Source organism: Tamandua tetradactyla, chromosome 16 (assembly GCF_023851605.1).
Source record: "Tamandua tetradactyla isolate mTamTet1 chromosome 16, mTamTet1.pri, whole genome shotgun sequence".
Taxonomy (NCBI): Eukaryota; Metazoa; Chordata; class Mammalia; order Pilosa; family Myrmecophagidae; genus Tamandua; species Tamandua tetradactyla.
In genome coordinates, this window is record NC_135342.1 from 82,315,297 (window position 1) to 82,333,718 (window position 18,422).

At 59.4% G+C, this 18,422-nt stretch overlaps 1 protein-coding gene across 2 annotated transcripts in view; it reads right to left on the bottom strand.

Moving 5' to 3' along the window:
• CA5A (carbonic anhydrase 5A) overlaps nt 1-14,455 on the bottom strand; it is a 33,486-nt gene extending 19,031 nt beyond the window's left edge. For both annotated transcript variants that reach the window (XM_077133257.1, XM_077133256.1), the window contains exons 1-3: nt 14,065-14,455; nt 10,291-10,488; nt 297-415 (exon numbers count right to left, since the gene is read on the bottom strand). In XM_077133257.1, the coding sequence (XP_076989372.1) occupies nt 297-415; nt 10,291-10,488; nt 14,065-14,209 (462 nt within the window). In that variant the 5' untranslated portion in view covers nt 14,210-14,455. The remainder of the gene's footprint in view (nt 1-296; nt 416-10,290; nt 10,489-14,064) is intronic.
• Nucleotides 14,456-18,422: the final 3,967 nt, after the last annotated feature.

Consider the following 18,422-nt stretch of genomic DNA (forward strand, 5'->3'; position numbering starts at 1 on the left):
GAGTGAGAGGGCTGTAAGAGTTCACGTTCTGGGCTTGAATCCCAGCTGTCTACTCCTGGCAAATTACGTACCCACCCAGAACCTCAGTATCGTCTTCTGTTGAATGAGAATGCTAATTATCCCACCCCCCCAGGAGAGCTGTGGGATTGAGTTGGTGATCTACTGTTCCAGTTTGCCTGGGACTGTCACAATTTGAGCACTAGAAGTCCCGCAAGCCATGTTGGCTGGCCACCCCCTCGTGGAGCCCGACTTTAGAAAGCACCCCAATATTTGCTATTATGATGACGTCTACAAACCTCTGCTGGGTATGTGTGGTTGTCCACTGTGTGCTCCGAGCCCCACTCGTTCTCTGCTCCCCAGTGGAAGTGGAGCTGCTTTAGTCTGTAGTGGTTTTCCAAGGGCCCACCACTAATTCCTGGAAAATGAAACCAGGGCCAGTTCTGTTATTTTCTCCACGCGCCGGGTGCCACGTCGCCCGAGGCACTGTGCGCCTTCAGGCAGCGTGTGTGCACTGCCGAGAGGACAAGCTGACACGCAGGCTCCGCGAGAGCGGGTCTTGTCTCTGGGAGCGCCTGCAGGCTCCGGCACTGGCGGCCCCCATAAACCTCGGACCCGTGCAGTTCGGCATGCTGCCACGCGGTGGCGCCACGAGCCGTGGCCTCATGCACCCTGAGCTGCCTTTCCCAGATGCTGGGGGATTCCCAGCTCTCTTTAATAACAGTTATGGCTCTTGAATGAAACAAACAAGCAGCTTAAATCCTACCACCGAGTAGTTTCACCAGATTAGGCACACTGAGCAGGTTTCCAAATGATCAAGCTCTAAGGTACAGGGGTCTGCCCTAGTCCCCCTCGGTGCTCGCTGGAGGTCCCGGCGCCCCCCAGCCAGTTGTGGGCACCCTTCTCAGCGGCCGTGGGCCCGGCCCGACTCCCACAGGCTCTTGGACCTGAGTGTCCGTCAGGGAGACGCTGCCACCGAGCTGCAGGTGCTGGGCCCTCCTTACAGATCCAGGTGCAGGCTGAGGGTGGGACCTGCGTTCCCACCCGGCCCCCGGCTGGTTGCAGTGCCCCTGACCTCACCTAATCCAGGGGGATGGGTGCCCATGTGGGAAGAGAGAGGCACCCGAGAGGGAAGCTGGGCAGAAACTGGAGGGATGCACTCAGGAGCCGGGGAGCACCAGGGCACAGCAGCTGGAGGAGGCAGAGGAGCCTCCCCCGGGCCTCTGAGGGCAGTCCTGCCCACACCCGGATTTCAGACTTCGCCTTCCAGAGCTAGGAAAGAAGAAATTCCTGCTGCTTTACGCCCCCTTCCTGGTGCTTTGTTCTGGGGGCCCCAGGAAGCCAACAGAGGACAAACCTGGAAAACCGCACTCAAGTGGATTCAGGGCTTGGTGCCGTCCCTCTGCTCAGCCTTCCCCGCTGAACCGACCTGTGCACATGCCCTCCACACGCCACGCAGGGAAGGAGCCGTAGTGGCGAGAGGGTGCTACTGCAAGCGCCAACACTGCCACTATTGGTTTTTTTTTTGCAACAAAAGGTGATCATAAGAGAAACCAGAGACGCAGCCAGCTCGTGACCCATCCTGCTGGGACGTGTCCTTGACTGAGTCAATAAAGCATCTTGCTGTCTTCCTCACTCAAAAACGGGGATGTCGGGCTAGAAGGTCATCAGCATCTGGTCTAGCCTTAAAATTCTATGATTTGCGTAAGATAACCCTCCGTTCTTCTTAAATACTCGGAGTTAGGAACTCTGGCTCCATAGAAGTCCGCAGCATGCCCCTCCCCACACTACAGAACTACCGCACAGCATGCAGCCCACCCACGGTGGCCGTCTGCGCCCTGGGGGCGTGGGGAATCTGGCAGCCCACCCACGGTGGCCGTGGGGAAGCTGGCCTCAGAGAAGGCCGCCCGAGCAAAGCCTTCTAGCACGCTGGGATTGGGAGGTCTGGATGGAGATTCTCCGTGGCTGAAAGCACGAGGGGGCACTTTTTCCTTGAGGCCCCAGCCTTGGAATGGCCTGGGCTCGCAACCCCGTGTGCTGGAGGAGCCGTTAAGTCCACATGGTGGACTCGGGGTTCTGAGGCCAGAGGAAGTCCAAAATGGAGGCATCAGCCCAGCCATGCCATCTCCCTGGTCTGTGGTGTCTGGAGCTGACTGCTGGGACCCTTGGTTCTCGGCTCCTCCGTCCCGGGTGATGCATGTGGCCGCGCCTTCTCCTGTTTCCTTCCTGCTTCTGCCATGGCTTCCTCTTGTGCCCAGTGTCCTTCGCATATGAGGACTTTGGTCTTGCAGGATGAAGCCCCTCCTCAGTGTGGGCAGCCCTACTAATCACAAAGGGTCCTGTTTGCAAACGGGCCCCCACCCTCAGGGCCAGGTCTCGGATGCTGCAAGTACCTTTTTTGGGGGCAGGATTTAATCCCCAACAGGAGGGTGGGAGGCTCGAGCCAACTGCCTTTGTGTCTTGCATTGTATTTTAATTTATCAGGCTCCCAGGGCGAGTCAGGCAGTGGAAATGTGCCCTTTCCTCTTTATCCTTCAAAGCACAAACTGTAATCTAAGGGAGTCACAGGACCTCCCCACGCAGGTGAAGGCTGGCTTTGTGCTCGCTTCTGCCTGGCTCCGTGGGTTTGTGGGGGCGGGGGGTGGGGGGGGTAGGACTGGCCACTCGGCACCTCCAGCGCATCAGCTGGGGGGCTCGCCCGGGGGCACAGCCTGCCTGTCTGACCAACTTCCCTCCCAGAGATGTCCCACTCACGCCTACGCCACCCACATGGCTGCCCGTTCATGTCTTTAATGTCTTCTCTAGAATGGAAGCATCTAGAAGTTAGGCGTGATGGACGAATAGAATTGTTCACAAACGGGCAGAGGAACGTATCCGGCTGTGAGTCTAGGACCACCCAGGTGTGTTCCCAGGACAGGCATCATTTCTGTCCTGCTCACCACCAAATCCTCAACACTTACCTAGTACATTGCTGTATGGATGAATGGATGAATGAATGAATGGTATCCAGTTCATTGCTTGTTCATTCAGTTATTCATTCAGCTGGTAAGTGGGTCTGCATGCCACTGTGGAATTCAGCCTTTTCCACGGCAGCTTGGGACCTGCCTGAGATTTCCAGGAGCTCCACAGGAAACTAGAATTACGTGAAAACCTGGAGTTGCTACTTGGCTCTGCCTCCAACTTGCTGTGTGACCTTGGGCAAGATGTCAGCCTCTCTGAGTCTAAGCATCTTCACCTGTAATGTGAGGCGTGCTGGCAGGATGAAATGAGATATGGCAGGGAAAGAGAGCGCTTTGCAAAACGTCCCCAAATGACAACGAGGACAGTGAAGCTGATGGCTGTGACACACGGAACCTGTGAGGGACTCTGCGCCATCGCCTGCACCGAAGAAGTACAGAGTGGACGGTTCTTATCCTCCTGGCTCAGGCAACCTGGAATTCTATGTGGCACGAGGCTGGGGCATGAGAGGACCCTCCAGACGAACAGAGCCACAGCTGGATGTCCGCCAGACCCTGCCAGTAAAGTCCTTGCAGAAAAATCGCCCCCATACTGTGGCCGCTGGACAGAAAGCCACACATCGGAGGGTGCTGGCCTAGCAGGCTCATAGCAGCCAACTCCGCGCCTTCCTGGGCCGGAGGCGGGACAGGCCCTTCCCAAGCTCAGCCCCAGTGGCCCAGCAGGACCCCAGCTCAAACCGCACCCCCCCCACCCCACCCCCACCCCCGTGCCCAGCCCTTGCCGATACCGAGCGGCCCCTTGGAGCCCTTCTCCCCGCAGCCTCCCGACCTGGCCGGCCCTGCCTCTCCGCTCTGAAAACACGGTAGCTGCTTTTGGAAGAATCTCTAAGTGAAAGCGTCTTTTTGCATCTGGGGGTGCCGGCCCCCACTGGTAAAGAACGTGGCTCCTTTGCGGGGCGTCCAAGACACAAATCTTCTCCGGCTGCTTCAGGCCGTGTCTGGCCCTTTGTGTATTGAAGGAGGGAGTGACTTGAGATGGTGCTGACCTGGGGAGGGCCAACCCCTGAAAAGGTTGCCTGTGCCTTAGTTAGCTTTGTAACCTGCAAACTGAGGAAGGGATGAGCTCAACTTGCTCTAGGAGGATAAGCGCACAGGAGAGCACATGTGGCTGGCTGCATGTTCTGGAAGCAGAAGGCACCGGAGGAAAACTGGGCTTGGGCTCGCCTGGCGGGCGACGGCTCTCTAACCCCCCTTTAAACCTCATATTTCAGGAGGAGGAAAAGAGCTATCAAGAAGCACAGGTTTTAGTTCCGAAACTCCCGTGGGTATCGGCGGCATGAGCCTCTTCAGTTTAAAGTCAGGGGCCAGAGAGACACATGTGAGTCCTTTCAAGGGCTGTAACGAGGCCTCCAAAATCAAACCGGCAGGGACAGCCCCTAACAAAGCGCTGAGGGCGCCAATTCAAAACTGGAAAACAACGACCGCGCCTTGCGAAGCCAGAGCGTGGCGCCAGGAGGGTCAGCCCAGGCAGCGGGGGCCGGTCCTAGCACTGCGCCCTCCAGACAGGGTGGCCTTAGTCCAGCCACAGAGCCTCCTCCAGCCTCAGTTTCCCATCAGTGAAGTGGGATGACCCTAGTACCTCCTCAATGGGCCGTGCGAGGGTTAAAGTGGCATAGGACACACAGAGTGCCCAGCTCAACGTGGGCACTGGGGGAGGACCAAGGTGAGAAACAGTAAAAACCAAAGCGGCCGCTATGGTGAGGTCTCTGTGGGGGCGATGGGCTCCTGTGGGTCAGCGTGAACCCTTCAGCTCGCCCAAGGCCAGTGAACACCCTGCCCTTTCCATGGCTGCCTTTACCTGACAAGCGAGCACTGATTGAGCGCCTGCTGCATGCAGGTGTCACGGAGCCTCACAACGACCCTGCTATTAGCGGGTTTTGAGGGTAGGAAATCGAGGCTCGGGGAAGTTAACTGGCCTGTTCCGGGTCACTCCGCAGCCCCAGCAGCCCCCCCCCCCCCCTTCCTAGCAGGGTTCAAGCCAAGTTCTGCTACATTCTCGCCATGAAGTCAGGAATACAATGTAAGTCTGCAGCCCCAGGTCAAATAATCTCAGAGCGGTTTTTCACTGCAATGCTACAGCGAAAATTCCCCTTAAAGAGAAGGGAAAGTCCCCTTAATTAAAAAAAGGAGGGGGGGGCTGAATTCACAGAAAGTGGCCTTCAGCTTGCAGCCCCTGCCCCTGGCCCCCAGCCCCAGGCCCCAGAACCTGCCATCAATGTGTCGGCTCACAGAGCAGCAGCTGCTGTCCAGCCCCCTCCCCCCCAGCGCTCTCGGGGAGCAGGTGCACCCCTCGCGGCTCACTGGACACCAGGACCCCAGGTGACCCCGTCTTTGCGGCCGCGCCGACCCTAAGAGCTCTTTACTTGTGCATCGGCTTGACCCTGGGCTCTTGGCGAGCAAGGTTGTTTGAAGGCTTAAAACAAGGACAAGAGAAGTTTGGTGCACTCTCGTGTGTCAAAACTGCAAATAACACGGCGTTGTGACCGATTGGCCTGTCTGCTGTGCTGCTCTGTGGCGTGACGGGTGTCCCGAGCTGTCCCGGGAGAGGATGGGACGCTCTCAGACCACGGAGGTCTCTGCAACCCTCTCCCCGCGAGCAGGGCCTCTAAGGTCCCTCCTTGGCCTTTCGCGGCTGGACGGCGCGTTTCTATCACTGAGTGATGTGCCAGCATGTGGCTGGGCCACGGGCTGTCTCTGCTCACCTGTTGGGGGACATCCTGGTGGCCCCCCATTTGGGCAACGAGGGATAAAGCTGCTGTAAAGGTCCGTGTTCAGGTTTCCGGGTGGACGGCGGTTTTCAGCTCCTGTGGATAAAACACGGAGGCGCGAGGTTGCTGGGGCGTGGGATGAGCCGTGCTGAGCTCTGTGGGCAGCTGCCAGGCAGCTTCCAAGGCCTGTCCCGGCCTCACGGCGTGGGGGGCTGTGGCTGGTCTGGATTTCAGCCGTGCGGACAGCGTGTGGGGTGTCGCTGTGGGTTTTACGTGCAGGACCAGTGATTCCGGAGGGCGAGCGTCTCTTCACGCTGGTCCCCAGCCGGGCGTCCTCCTCGGGGAGGGTCTGGTCAGCTCTTTTGGCCTTTTGTAATTTGATTTTCTTACTGTTGAATTTTAAGAGTTCTTTGCCTATTTTGGATAAAGTCTTTTACTGGGTATGTGTTTGGCAGATACGTTCTCCCAGCCTGAGGACACGCTCTTCTTTGGATTCTCCCAGTGACCAGACTGGGGTTCACAGGGGACCGGAGGGCCTGAGAGGTTGGGGGTCCCCCCTTTCCATTTCTTGTCTCCTAGTTTAGTCACTGCTTATTTCTGTAATTGTATTAAGACTCTTGGAAATGAGGGACAGGAACTTCAATGAAACTGACTTAAGCTGGAAAGACACATGCTCCCCCCAGCACTTGGCTTCCGGCACGGCTGCACCTGGACGCTCAGGCAGTGCCCTTGCCTTTCCTGCCCTTTGGGGGGCGTTTTCATCAGTGGGGGGCCCCCAGCCACCACCAGCAGGCCCGGCCTGCAGCTGAGCCTTTTCCAAGGCCCGCACAGAGAGAGATTCGCCATCAACACTTACCAGAAAAACTCATCGACTCTCATCCATCTGTTTAATGCTAAGATAAACTTCACAAAATAATTTAAATGCCCAAGCTCGCCCACCAGATATTTTCCCTTGGGCATTTGAAGTATTTTGTAAGATTTACCTTAAAATTAAACATACAGAAACCCAAAACAATCCTCAAAGCTTTTCGTGTTTTGTGATTGGAAGGAAAGTCCATTATATACATTTTGTGAAGAGCCATAAGTATGGGTAAAAATTATACAGGAGTATGAATTCTGTGATAGACCTGCCTCCATGATGGCTGTTTTGCACAAATATTATTACTATTTCCAACAAATATGAATACATTTAATAAATTACTCAAATTAAATTCTTATACTCTTTATCTAATCTTCTGAGGTTGCTGCCTAAAACACTTAAAAATAATATAACCACATATACACCAAAAAACGAATTTCAGTGGCTCTTTAGGAAGTGACTTTGGAACAGCCCGGAGGGCGGGAAGGCGGCGGCCGCTGCACGGACGGGACGGGTGGGAGTCCTTGCCCGGGTGGGGAGGGCCTGACCTCTCGTCCCAAGGCCTGGCTGCCCACTTGTCGACTCTCCCCCGCCTCCTGCTTCCAGGCAACGCCGCGTGCGTGTGCGGGCCACAGCGGGGCTGCTGTGCCCCGTCGGGTGCTGGGACCCTGCAGAGACGCCCGTGGACTGCACGGGCACTGGGCAGCCCTCACGGCACGCGGGGTCCTGCTCGCCTCCGCCAGGTGGGGTGGACGCCCTAAAGGCTGCGTGAAGCCTGCCCGCACCTGCCCAGGGAGAGAGTGCTGCACCCCTGGCCCTGGCCGTCCAGGCCCCTGGAGGTAGACGCGGCTCAGGCCGGCCTCTGCCCAGGCCCCGCTCCCCTCCCCGGGCTCTGGGTGGGGCATGCCTGGTCCAGACGCGCAGATGGCAGGTGACGCGTTGAGTGACGGGGATTTCTTCAGTCTTGCGTGGTGGACATGTGAGCTCAGACGTCGGGTCCAAGCAGGGGCCTGAGGGCCGGGCAGAAGCTCCGTGAAAGCGGTCCTGCTTTTAAGGACATAGCAAAATGTGCTCGTGGTCAGCAGCCCGGGCTGGCACCCCAGCCTCCTTGGGGGTATCTCTACTCTCATTTCATCCCAACATCCCCGAGGGTGGGTTCTCTCCCTGTCCCACTCAGATGGAGAAACAGGCTCATTTGCCCCTTAAACTCCGTCTGTCACTTTATCTTTTCATCCATCACTTTCCCGAGGGCCTTCCATGTGACTGCTGCCCTGTATAAAAGAACGAGCCAGACAGGGAGCTGCCCTCATGGAGTTCACGTCCCTGGGGCGGGGGACAAATGAGTAAATGACCGAGACAACTGTGAGTTCGAGGGAGGTACTGGGAAGGAGGGGGACCCAGAGGACATGGTGTGGGTCCTTCAGAGGAAATGTCAGTCCAGGAGGACCTCCTGGAGGAGGCAACATTTGACCTGAGCCCTCAAGGTTGAGGAAGGAGACAGAAGATTCCAGGCAGTGGGGAGCAAAGGTTGCAAGGTACAGAGGAGGGTGGGCTGGAGGGATGAGAGCAGGCAGGCAGTGACCGGGCCAGGGGGGACGCTGGAGGGGCCCCGGGGCTGGAGGTGGGGCTAAGCGTTGCAGGAGCCACCAGTGGGTTGAACAGGGTGCTGGCTGGACACTGGCTGCAAAGATGCCCGCGTCTCCATCCCTGGGGCCTGTGAAGGTGACCTCACGTGGCAAAAGGGACGTGGTGGATGTGGTGATGCAAGGCCCTGATGGACTCGTGAAGGTCCTTAGAAGAGGGGCCGTAGGTCAGCGTGGGAGCAGGAGATGGGGTGTGAGGCGGCCGTGGGGACGGGCGATGTTGGCACAGGCCCTGAGGCTGCAGGAGGGGCCCGCCTGACCAGGACGCACCCACCCAGGGCTCAGGAGGAAGCAGCCTGCGCGCAGCGTCGGGACTTCCGGCCCCCAGAGTAAACGCGTGTGGTTTTTAGCTGCTGAGTGTGCGGTTGTTTCTTAGGGCAACCTCCAGGGGCCTGGACGGCCAGGGCCAGGGATGGAGCACTCTCTCCCTGGGCAGGTGCGGGCAGGCTTCGCGCAGCCTTTAGGGCGTCCACCCCACCTGGCAGAGGTGAGCAGGACCCCATGTGCCCTGAGGGCTGCCCAGTGGCCGTGCCGCCCGCAGGCATTTCTGCAGCTCTCACGTCGGGAGGGACGTGGCCTGAGACACACTTGGAGGCACTGGTGCTTGGCCCATGGCGGCCGCTCTGCAGCCCTCAGATGCAGGAACCGTGACGCTCCCCATTTCCAGGTGAGGAAACTGAGGCTCAGGGAAGCCGAGTAACTGCCTGCGATCCGTCCCTGACGAAGAGGGTGGAAGTGCGACCCCACGGGGCTCCTGGACTTACGTCGTGGGCTCACGGAGTCCAGCCCTGGGCTCTGAGCACTGGGGAAGAGCCCCCGGGAGCACCTCCAGCCCAGGCCTGCCCGGAGGAAGCCCCACTATTACAGCAATTACGGGAGCCTGGTGACCGGCCCAGTGGACAGTGGTGGGAAGGAAGTGTGAACAGACCAGCCCACGGCGGACGCACTGCTGCTGATGTGCACGGCCCCCACAAGAGGGCAAAGGGCACACAGCCGCCCTTCACGAGCACCCCTGCACACCCCTGCACAAACGCATGGGCACACGTCGCTGGCCAAACACAGCTAGTCTGCTGGCCAGCTGTGGCCTGCCCTCTGCAGAGATACTATCTCTGTAGAGCTGAATCACACCTATGAAGACAGAGCAAATGTGCAAACATCCCAGACAAAATATTAGCAATTGAATCCAGCTGCAAACTAAAAGAAAACTTGGCCGTGACTCAATAAGGGCGATTTAAGGAATGCAAAGCTGGCTCAATCTTAGGGAATCTCCGGGCACGGGTACATTAAAGGGAGGTATTCATCTAGCAGCTGTTCCTGACAAAACTAAACTAAACAGGAACCCAAACCTGATGAAGGGCGTCCTCTGAAATTTCAGGGGTCTCCGTAAGAATCCATTGAAGGGGTTCAGGTAGTGTCCCCGCCAGTGAGCTGGGAGGGGTAAGGCCCAGCGATACCCGGGACCCCTTTAGCCCCTGGTGCTCCTGCCACCCAACAGCCCCACCAACGTGTCCTGCCCGGGCCTGTTCCACCTTCCCCGCCCCAGCGGACACGAGGCTGCTGTCCGCTCAGCCCTGCAGCCGGCTGGCCCCAAGGCCACTGTCCCACTTAGTGGGCAGCAGCGTGTGCAGGGCTCTGGAACCCGCTCGTTGATTTCCTTCCTTCTTTCTTCTCAGGCCCTGCGTGAAACACCAGCTTCGGGACAGGGTGGTACTCTCAGTCACCACCCGCCCCCCACGCCCTCCCAGCTTTGCTTTTCTCTCTGTGACATGGAGCACAGTCACGTTTCTAGTCGTTTGTCCCACTTCCCTCCCAGCGTGAGCTCCACGAGGGAAGGGATTTGGTTTTGCTCCTGGTTTAACCCCTAATAAGTACGTGTTGGAGTCACTTCCGTCACTCCTGGAAGGCCCCTCTGTGCCCCTGCTGGCCTCGGGCCTCACTTCCGGGGACTGCGATTGCCACCAGACAGTGGAGGGACGTGCACCCCCGCTCTAGCCCCATCCTCCGCCGGAGGCTGCCACCCGCTCCCGGGGGCCGAGGGAGGCCAGGTCAGCCTCGGCCGGGCTCACCTGAGCCCTCGGCAGACTCGTCGAATTCCACCTGGAAGAGGTAGCCCGTGTTCCAGACGTAACGGCAGGACGCGGCCTCGTAGGAGACCTGCAGCGGCTTCAGCAGGGGGTCGTGGACGCTGTCCTGCCTCTGGATGTTGATGGGGGACTGCCGGCTGCCCCCCGGCACGGGGGCCGGGCCCTTCCAGAGGGGGTGCCCTGGGGGCGGAGAGGAGGAGGCGACTTAGAAGGGGCGGGTGGGCCGCCCAGGGCCAGCTTGCAGGGAAGCCCACCCAGAGCCCAGCGGGGGCTGCCGGCCCCTCAGCAGTGGGCTGCCCCTCCGTGCAGTGCCTCCCTGACCCACCCAGGAGAAGTGGGCTCGTTGCCCCCCTGCCTGAGCCTGCGCTGTGCCCTGTGTGGTTGTCACAGAGTGGGGTTCCAGGAAAGCTGGGAGCTGGGGGCGGGGACAGGAGGGTCCGGCGCTGGGGGTGACCGGTGGGTGGGGGCAGGACGGGCCGGCCTGTGCCTTGTCTCCGGCTGCTCCGCCCGAGCCCCCGAGGCTTATCTGAGCCTGACTCTGGGGTGCCCTCCTTCAGTCTCTCCTTCTCAGCGGGGGTGGAAATGCAGGGGAATGCCCACGCCTGCCCCCTTTTCTCCGGGCTTGGTTTCAAAGGTTTTGCATGCAATTCTGGAAGATATATTAATTGAAACCATTTCAGAAAATCCAGGAAAGACTGCAGGGCACAAGAAGTTGGCCTGTGATGGCAGCACCCAGAGGCGAATAGCCTCAGACAAGGACCCCACTCTGCACAGCATCCTGTCTATTACTTCTGCAAACTACATTTTCCTTTGGCAATACATTGCAAGTTCAGTTTGCCAAAGAATATAGATAAATGAAATTCTGTTTGATGGTTAGAATGCTGGATATTTAGATTAATACCAGCTTAATAGTATTTTCTAAACAACGCGGTGACAAGCTTTCTATTAGTTGCCTGCACATTGTCTGGGTTATTTACTTTCTTAAGATGCTAATGTGGGGCAAGTAATTCTGGTGCTAAAATAGATCTCTGGTGGGAAAAAATAAAAAGTAAAATACTATCGTCTTTCTCAATTATCCAGCAATTATTCATAAAGCTCCTCCTACGCCCCAGTAGAATCGATGAAAACATCAAAGGACCCATTTGATCCTAATTCACACGGGCAGAGAATCAGGAATTATCTGGAGAGGAGCCCCCTTCCCTAGATGCCTTCTCATTCTCCAGGTTAGATTATTTATTGTTCAATAAACCTTCACTACCTCTCCACCTCCTCTGTGGGCAGGGCGCCCCCCTGCCTGTGACCTCTGTGGGATGGGCACCCCAGTTGATCCTGGCCTCCATAGGAGAGGCACCCCTCCTGCCCTTGACCTCCGTGGGGCTCTCCCTGGGCTTGGCCACCTGACCACCTGCTTTGGCAAACAAGGTGCCGGCAGGAGCGTGTGGCTTCCACAGCACCTGTCGGTCCTGAGGACACCCTCAGGTGGCCGTTGTGGGAGGCTGAGTCCTCCTTGAGCTGACCCAGGAAGACCTGGCAGCGTGGGAGCGGGGAGTAAATGAGTGCCCGAGGCCCGAGATCCGGCGTGAGCTACAGCCCATGACTGTGCAACAGCCACTCGGCCTCATCTGTGGTGCTGTCCTCATCGCGAGAAGCTGTGCTGATTCTTGGTAGATTTAATTCGTGTGGGGAAAAGAGAAGCCCAAGCGTGGGGATGTGGAAAGAAACCTCAACTAGGACTCAAGGAGTTCTAGTCTTGGACCTGCCTCTAACTCTCTGTGTGACATTTGGCAAACTCCTTAACCTCTCTGGGCCTTGGAACCCTTAAATACAAAATCAGCACTGCCCCAACTGTTTTCCTCCCATTACTGCTGGGTGTACTGTGCTGCAAAGGCTGGGAAACGCCGAGATAAAGTTTAAGTGGGTTTCCTCAGTGCAGGACTTCTCAGAGCCTTCACTGTGCTAGGTGCATTGCGCATCCACCTTCCAGGCAGCTTCGCCAGCTTTTCTCAGTCCTGACCTGACTTCTTCAGCCGTCCCCAGCCGGTTCCCACCCCGAGCAGGAGAAGGTGGCGTCCATCAGTCCCCCCACGCCAGCACCCTTCTGCGACGATGTGCTGGTCAGCGTTTAGTGACCGGCTCTTCCGGGGAATCGTGGCTTTGGTTGGCCGTGTGTGCCGATCACCGTGGGTGAGCGCTCCCGGGGGGCCCTGCCAAGCTGCGGCCCTGGCAGCCCTGACCTCAGGCCTGGGATTCGCGCCCTTGGGGAAGAGGCAGCCAGAGGAGCTTCAGTGATCCCTGAAGTTATTTCCTGGCACTTTATAGCTCCTTAATTTCTCTCAAGGCTGAAGCTTTTCAACCATTTTAATAACAAAGTTTCTTTTTTTTTTTTTTCCAAATGAAATACTCTGCAGAATACCAATAAATAAAGCAGTAAAACAGGGGAATGAATCCCTTAGGAAGTTAAAATCCTCCCCAATTGGCAGAACTTACCTTGTTTATTATGAAACTCTGAGAGGACTTTGCAGAGCCCTAGGGTTTGCCGGGGGCGGATTGAGAACCACAACATGACATTTGATACATAATGCTATTCCTCCAACACACGTGTGCAAAGATGCGTTCACAGCACGGGTTAAAAATGGCCACCAGAAGGGGCGTGGCTGAATAAATGTGGGGGTGTGGCTAAAAAAGTGGAGGCGTGGCTAAATGAACACACAGCCATCTTCCAGCGCTGGCCCTGGAAAACGGGTGCAGCGAGTGCCCCAGAGCGCCCCTCGGGCCAGGCCACCTCCCGGACCATCCCCTGCTTCAGCTCCTGTGTCCTCCCAACTGTCCTGTGCGGCCCACACCATGCTCTTCCACCTTTCACAGTCGATGAGACCAAGGCTCAGAGAGGTTGAGAAACTTGCTCAGAGTCACACAGCCATAGGGAGATGAGGGACAGCAGCCTGGGTGGCCGGTCCCCTGCGAGGAACGAGGGGATGGCACCGAGAGGTGGAGATGCCCGCGAGACAGGTCCCCGTGTCGAGTGGGCGCCGTTTGTTGCTTGAAAAGGCTCCGGGTGTGTGGAGGAAAGCAGGGGGTGCCGTGCTCTGCCCACAGCGGCCGCCTCTGGGCGCGGCTGGAGGGTACAGGTAGGAGGCTTTTCCCACATTAGTGTCCCCCGGCCTGCCCTGTGCGAATGTACAGGTGTGCCTGGGGGGCGTGGGGTGGGCAGGTGCTGCTCCAGGGACCCCACTCTGAGGAGTGAGGGTGAGGCTGGGGACAGGGGCCTAATGGGGATTCCCATCTCCTCGCTCGCTTCCTGAAACTCTCAGACTTTCTGATCCCTGAGCCCCCCACGGCCCCTGATGCCAGGGCCCCGGCTGGCAGGGCAGTGCAAGGCTGGACGCGTGGCTCCTCCACAGGCCTGCAGCAGCGGTTCTCTCCAAGCACTCTCTGCAGGCAGGGTTGCAGGAGCTGCGCTGACCCCCTAGTGCCACCGAGGCCACCACGGCCGGATGTTTATAAAGAACCACCGGTCCCAGGGGACACTGGCCACCTCCTTGCTCTGAGTCCCTCACTGTCCCAGCCCTGGGAGCCTGAGGCTAAAGGGCTATGCAGGGACTCAAACGAAGGAGACAGGGAGGGGACAGCTGACCCCGGCAGCGGGCTGGAGGCTGGGTTCTACTTTGAAAGACACCAACGGATCGGACAGTCACCGTTCGGCCACCACTCCACGCAGACACCTGCTGTGTCCCGGAAATCCGAGCCTCTACTTACAGGCATCATTCCGAGTCCTCCGTGCACAGCCGCGCTGGGAACATGAGGGCCCCGGGCTTACTGGGGGGCCGTGGAGAGCCCCCCACGCCCGCCGGGCCCAGCGGGAGAAGCCCGCGGCCCACGGCAGCGATGAGCCCCAAGGCATGGCCAGACACTCGGTGGAACACCAGTTTCCTCGCTGATTCCAACCCAAAGCCGGGAGATTTCCCCTGGGGCCCGCTCTGTCCCGATGAACTGCTTTTAGCAGAAAGGTACCCGCCCCCCGAAGCCTCCTGGTTTAATTTCCACCCATCTCCGTCCCAGCTTTGTGGGTGATGCTGGGTTTGCCTTAGGGGTGGGTGGACAGGGACAAGCGACCCCCTCGTGGGCGGTCACTCAGGCCGCCGAGCTTTGATCTGGCCAGCAGTGGCGTGCGCCGGGGAGCAGGCAAATCCATGGAGAGAACCGTTGCGAGGGGCGGGCAAGGGGCGGGCGAGGAGGGGACACGACAGACAAACAGATGGAGAGCAAAGTCCCCCGTGAGCGTGGCGCTGGGCACCGCGCACTTCTCCCGCCCCGGCAGCCCGAGGTCAGGCACAAAGCCGGGTTGTTTGTGTGTGTGGGAAAGGCAGGTCCAAAAGGACACGGCGGGGCTTAGCCAGAGCCCTGCTGGTGGCTGGGCCAGGGGACCCTGAAATAGCAGCGAGTTCTTAGTGTCCCAGAGCTGCTGTAATGATGGACCCCACACCAGGTGGCTTAAAACAGAAATCTGCTTTCTCCCTGTCTGGTGGCCAGAAATCCCGGTGCCGGCAAGGCCCTGGGGAGAGCCTTCCATTTCTCTCTCCGGGCTTCGGGCGGTGGCGTTTCCTGGCAGGTGGATCCCTGCCTCCACGTCTGTGTCCATCTTTTCTCCCTGCATGTCTGTCTGTCTGTGTCTCCCCCGCTTCCTGGGAGGACGCCAGGCGCACCCTTCTCCAGGAGAACCTCTGCTTAACCTGCTCCGTGAATCTGCCACGGCTCTATTCCGGATAAGATTGCTTCCTGGGGACCGAGGATTAGGGCTTCCACATAGAGTTTTGGGGACACAGCTCAACCCATAGTGCCCCACCTTCCCCAGCACTGACCTATGGGCTGCTCATTCATGCTGCTTGCAGTGGGAGAGCCCCTGGCACCCACTGTCTAGGCACCCCAACCCCCCTCACAACAGTGTCTGGATTTGGGCAATAATTTTACGAGTCTACCCAGCAATAACAGTTGTAATACTTGCAAACATCAGTTCACAAAAGCACCTGCTCTGGACTGCACAGCAGTGTATTCCCTCAGACACCTGCTGCTATGGGAAGGAGGCTGCAAGAGTTGGGATGGAAACATTTGTAATTGGTTTTGTCTAAGCTCATAATCTTCAAGAAGGCAGGGATTTCATAATTTATCATGGGGTCCTCAAGTCTGAGACCTGAGAGAACCTGCCACCCTAGGCTCGTAACCTCATGTCCACTTGTAGCTCCTACAACCCAAGAACCCCACAGAAATCACATGTGCAACGCCACCTGCAGCTTTCATTGGTCTCTCTGTCGGGTCCATGGGGTTGGCTGTCATGGTTGCAAGCGACTCTACTCAACCCTAGAATGTATATATTCTTTCCTTCCTGCGGGGTCGTTTTAGACATGGACCCACCCTTTGATAGCTTGCTTGCTCGATTCATTCAACAAGTGCTCTTTGCCTCAGTTTCCTCACCTGTAAAGTGGGGGAACTAGCACGTACTCTGCAGCTGTGAGGGTTTAAGGAGTTGATACAAGTAAGGCGCTGAGAGCTGCCCGCTGGGTGGGCCCCGTGCTCCTGACCCCGGCTGCAGGGCGGGCAGCAGCGTCTGGCATCGTGCGTGGGCAGCTGGCCCTCACGGGCCCCTTTGCTCCCAGGGGGAGTCCTCGGTTGTCCCTGAGGGCCTGGGGTCTCCCGGTGTCTCCTGGCTGCTCTGTGGCCTCATGGCAGGCTTGTTTTACGTGTAAAGTGTCACCGTCAGGCTTGTTCGGCCGCCTGCCCTGGCTTACTTCAGTTACTCGGCTGCTGTGACAGGAGGACTTAAATCTCTTCCATTAAAATGATGTGGGCCCTGCTGTCACAAGGGAGCCTCCGAGGCAGTGGGGGCTCACGGCTCTGGGCTCGGGTGTCCTGACTGTCCTGTGGCCGCCTCAGGCCCATGGGGTGCTCCCTGCCCAGGAGCTGACCAGGCTGTGGGGGGAGATGATCCGGCTGTGGGGGGAGCTGACCGGGCTGTGGGGGGAGATGATCCGGCTGTGGGGGGAGCTGATCCGGCTGTGGGGGGAGATGATCCGGCTGTGGGGGGAGATGATCCGGCTGTGGGGGGAGCTGATCCGGCTGTGGGGGGAGATGATCCGGCTGTGGGGAAGCTGACTGGGCTGTGGGGGGAGCTGACCGGGCTGTGGGGGGAGATGATCCGGCTGTGGGGGGAGCTGACCGGGCTGTGGGGAAGCTGACTGGGCTGTGGGGGGAGCTGACCAGGCTGTGGGGGGAGATGATCCGGCTGTGGGGGGAGCTGATCCGGCTGTGGGGGGAGATGATCCGGCTGTGGGGGGAGATGATCCGGCTGTGGGGAAGCTGACTGGGCTGTGGGGGGAGCTGACCGGGCTGTGGGGGGAGATGATCCGGCTGTGGGGGGAGCTGACCGGGCTGTGGGGAAGCTGACTGGGCTGTGGGGGGAGCTGACCCGGCTGTGGGGGGAGCTGACCAGGCTGTGGGGGGAGATGATCCGGCTGTGGGGGGAGCTGATCCGGCTGTGGGGGGAGATGATCCGGCTGTGGGGAAGCTGACTGGGCTGTGGGGGGAGCTGACCGGGCTGTGGGGGGAGATGATCCGGCTGTGGGGGGAGCTGATCCGGCTGTGGGGGGAGATGATCCGGCTGTGGGGAAGCTGACTGGGCTGTGGGGGGAGCTGACCGGGCTGTGGGGGGAGATGATCCGGCTGTGGGGGGAGCTGACCGGGCTGTGGGGGGAGATGATCCGGCTGTGGGGGGAGCTGATCCGGCTGTGGGGGGAGATGATCCGACTGTGGGGAAGCTGACTGGGCTGTGGGGGGAGCTGACTGGGCTGTGGGGGGAGATGATCCGGCTGTGGGGGGAGCTGACCGGGCTGTGGGGAAGCTGACTGGGCTGTGGGGGGAGCTGACCAGGCTGTGGGGGGAGCTGACCGGGCTGTGGGGGGAGCTGACCAGGCTGTGGGGGGAGCTGACCAGGCTGTGGGGGGAGATGATCCGGCTGTGGGGGGAGCTGACCGGGCTGTGGGGAAGCTGACTGGGCTGTGGGGGGAGCTGACCAGGCTGTGGGGGGAGCTGACCGGGCTGTGGGGGGAGATGATCCGGCTGTGGGGGGAGCTGATCCGGCTGTGGGGGGAGATGATCCGGCTGTGGGGGGAGATGATCCGGCTGTGGGGGGAGCTGATCCGGCTGTGGGGGGAGATGATCCGGCTGTGGGGAAGCTGACTGGGCGGTGGGGGGAGCTGACCGGGCTGTGGGGGGAGATGATCCGGCTGTGGGGGGAGCTGACCGGGCTGTGGGGAAGCTGACTGGGCTGTGGGGGGAGCTGACCAGGCTGTGGGGGGAGATGATCCGGCTGTGGGGGGAGCTGATCCGGCTGTGGGGGGAGATGATCCGGCTGTGGGGGGAGATGATCCGGCTGTGGGGAAGCTGACTGGGCTGTGGGGGGAGCTGACCAGGCTGTGGGGGGAGATGATCCGGCTGTGGGGGGAGATGACCGGGCTGTGGGAAAGCTGACTGGGCTGTGGGGGGAGCTGACCAGGCTGTGGGGGGAGCTGACCAGGCTGTGGGGGGAGATGATCCGGCTGTGGGGGGAGCTGATCCGGCTGTGGTGGGAGATGATCCGGCTGTGGGGAAGCTGACTGGGCTGTGGGGGGAGCTGACCGGGCTGTGGGGGGAGATGATCCGGCTGTGGGGGGAGCTGATCCGGCTGTGGGGGGAGATGATCCGGCTGTGGGGGGAGATGATCCGGCTGTGGGGAAGCTGACTGGGCTGTGGGGGGAGCTGACCAGGCTGTGGGGGGAGATGATCCGGCTGTGGGGGGAGATGACCGGGCTGTGGGAAAGCTGACTGGGCTGTGGGGGGAGCTGACCAGGCTGTGGGGGGAGCTGACCAGGCTGTGGGGGGAGATGATCCGGCTGTGGGGGGAGCTGATCCGGCTGTGGGGGGAGATGATCCGGCTGTGGGGAAGCTGACTGGGCTGTGGGGGGAGCTGACCAGGCTGTGGGGGGAGATGATCCGGCTGTGGGGGGAGCTGACCGGGCTGTGGGGGGAGATGATCCGGCTGTGGGGGGAGCTGATCCGGCTGTGGGGGGAGATGATCCGGCTGT